This window comes from Perkinsus marinus (genome assembly GCF_000006405.1).
Source record: "Perkinsus marinus ATCC 50983 genomic scaffold scf_1104296952880, whole genome shotgun sequence".
Taxonomy (NCBI): Eukaryota; Perkinsozoa; order Perkinsida; family Perkinsidae; genus Perkinsus; species Perkinsus marinus.
Window position 1 is genome coordinate 2,078 of NW_003208724.1, and position 2,452 is coordinate 4,529.

Consider the following 2,452-nt stretch of genomic DNA (forward strand, 5'->3'; position numbering starts at 1 on the left):
CTTAGACAGGAATTGGAACTCATTCCAGAGGGAGAGCTTCGAACCAGCATTGAAAAGGTCCTCTCAGTTGGTGGGGAGTTTGTGAAGGTCAGCCATTGGATCTTCGGTGGTGATGGCTGGGCGTACGACATTGGCTTTGGCGGGCTGGACCACGTCCTGGCCTCGGGCACTGATATCAATGTTATGGTCCTGGATACAGAGGGCTATGCTAATACTGGCGGCCAGAAGTCCAAGGCCACGCAGATCTCGGCCGTTCAGAAGTTCGCCACTGATGGGTACAGGCGACCTAAGAAGAACCTAGCGGAAATGTTTATGGTAGAGAGAGCACTTGCTATGGTCCAACGCTGACGTGAGGTTCATTTAGGGTTACGGTAATGTCTATGTGGCCAGCATTGCTGTTGGTGCCTCACCGAGCCAGTCTGTGAAGGCCCTTATCGAGGCCGACTCGTGAGCAAAGATTCATCCTGTCATGCGGTGGAATGCACAGCCTAGGTACGCAGGGCCGTCCGTTGTCCTTACCTATTCCCCATGTATCGAACATAAGATTAAATTCCCACGGGGTCTCAGTAGACTGGCTGACGAGATGACCAAAGCCGTCAACTCTGGGTAAGGGCCTTACTTCTAGCTTGGTCCACGGGCCTGTAGGTATTGGCCACTCTTCCGCTATGATCCTGCTAAGATCTCGGCTGGTGTCAACCCATTCGTCCTGGATGCCCCTAAGAAACTCGTTGGTAAGGTACATGACTTCACAGGTGGGTACTTCTTGTCAACATCCTTTTACGTCGAGTAATAATATGATCTCAGAATTGGAGGACCGGTTTGGTGCTCTGGAGAGGACCCATCCTGATGATGCCAGAAGGTTGGCGGAGGAACTACAGACTCACGTCACGAACAAGTCCGTTGGCCTGCCCTCTCGTCACCATGGCAGACGTTTTTGCTCAGTTTCGAGGCCCTTCGCCGTCGTCATCTGGAGGGAGCTCGAGCCTCTACTATGCTCATTCGCGTGGGGGTATCCCCGACCATGGGAGGAGGCCAGGACGATGATGCTACTGCCTGTCATAGAGTGCTTATCGTCTATGCTTCGGACACGGGGAACACGGCTGAACTGGCCAACAGGTGGTACTGTTATCAATGGTCGGATAGTGATGCAGTGGTAGTAGGTTCGGCAATATGTGCCGGTCTAGAGGGGTGGCAGTAGATGGGGTATTGGACATGTCAGAGGTCGACTCTCTGTCCCAGCTACCAACAGGGACCGGATCCACTCTGGTAGCGGACCGACATTCGGCTGGTGTTGGTCATGTGTCTGTATAGGTGGTGATGACCAGTACCGTCGGGGAAGGCGATCTTCCTCCAACAGCAGTGGCCTTCAAGGCAATGCTTGACTCAGCTGAGGAGGGGTCTCTAGCCACTACACGAGTGATGTTATTCGGTCTGGGGGATAGGTAGTTTCTATACTTCTTCCCCTGAGTGGACTTAGCGTCTTAGCTCATACCATCATTTCTGTGGAGCTGCTGTGGCCCTGGAGAAGTCCCTCCAGAGAGCAGGGACAGTGAAGGTTGCCCCGACAGGTTTCGGTGACGACCAAGCTGAGGATAAGTAGGAGCATCTCATGGGGTCTCATGGTCTCACTCTGTGGAAGGTTCGAGACTGGGTTCGAGCAGTGGACGCCTACTGCATGGCCGGCCCTGGATGCCCCACAGGACGAGATTATTGAGGACCCTACGGCCGTACCCCCGTCCTGTTATTCGGTTATGGAAGTTGCCCCTCCACCCATTGAGATCGATAAGGGGGCGCTCCTAGCATCCTCCTCTCCACCAGGTGAGCACGAAGCTTCGGTTGGGGAAGGATCGCCTGTCGGTTCAGGCACGTTCCCACTCAGAGTGAGCTCTAATACTAGGTTGACCCCAGAAGGCTATGACCGTACAGTTAACCATGTTTGCCTGGGGGTCTACGAGGATATTGACGGCCGTTCTCATCACGACCTTTCCTACCACCTCGGTGACGCTTTGGCAGTGTAGCGCCACTGGAGAGGAATCACCTCCCAAATCGACACTCCTCAGATATCCCTCTAATGACACCGAGATGGTCACGGATTGGCTCTTAGCCTATGGCCTGGATCCGAGGGCTCACGTTAACGTTGCTAGTAGTATATGGTCAGTTGCTGAGCTTCATGGACGTATGTGTAGCACCCCCGGGTGACGTTCGGCGAGCGGCCTTCTTTCGAAGTGGTCCCGTCTCGGTTAATAGTATATTCGCAGAGCTTTTGGACATTTTTGGAAAACCTACTGGACGCTTCTATCGTCAACTCGCGAGGTATAGATTAATACTATGAACCTCCTGCCAGACTTCAACTGTAGATTCGCCACTGACCCCAAGGAGAGACAGCAAATAGAGGAACTCTCTTCCAATCCGGCTGCAATGGCCCCCACCATCGGCGAGGCCCTTCTTAGTT

At 53.7% G+C, this 2,452-nt stretch overlaps 1 protein-coding gene across 1 annotated transcript; it reads left to right on the forward strand.

The window, feature by feature from the left end:
• Window positions 1–183: 183 nt before the first annotated feature.
• Pmar_PMAR016815 (NADPH cytochrome P450, putative) lies at window positions 184–2,199 on the forward strand (the record flags this gene model as incomplete). The annotated part of the gene is made up of 11 exons (XM_002776899.1): window positions 184–315; window positions 365–447; window positions 493–606; window positions 646–752; window positions 805–895; window positions 943–1,116; window positions 1,161–1,266; window positions 1,312–1,442; window positions 1,486–1,596; window positions 1,640–2,014; window positions 2,061–2,199. 11 exons carry the CDS (start codon window positions 184–186, stop codon window positions 2,197–2,199), a joined length of 1,563 nt encoding a protein of 520 aa, XP_002776945.1.
• Between the last annotated feature and the right edge of the window lie 253 nt (window positions 2,200–2,452).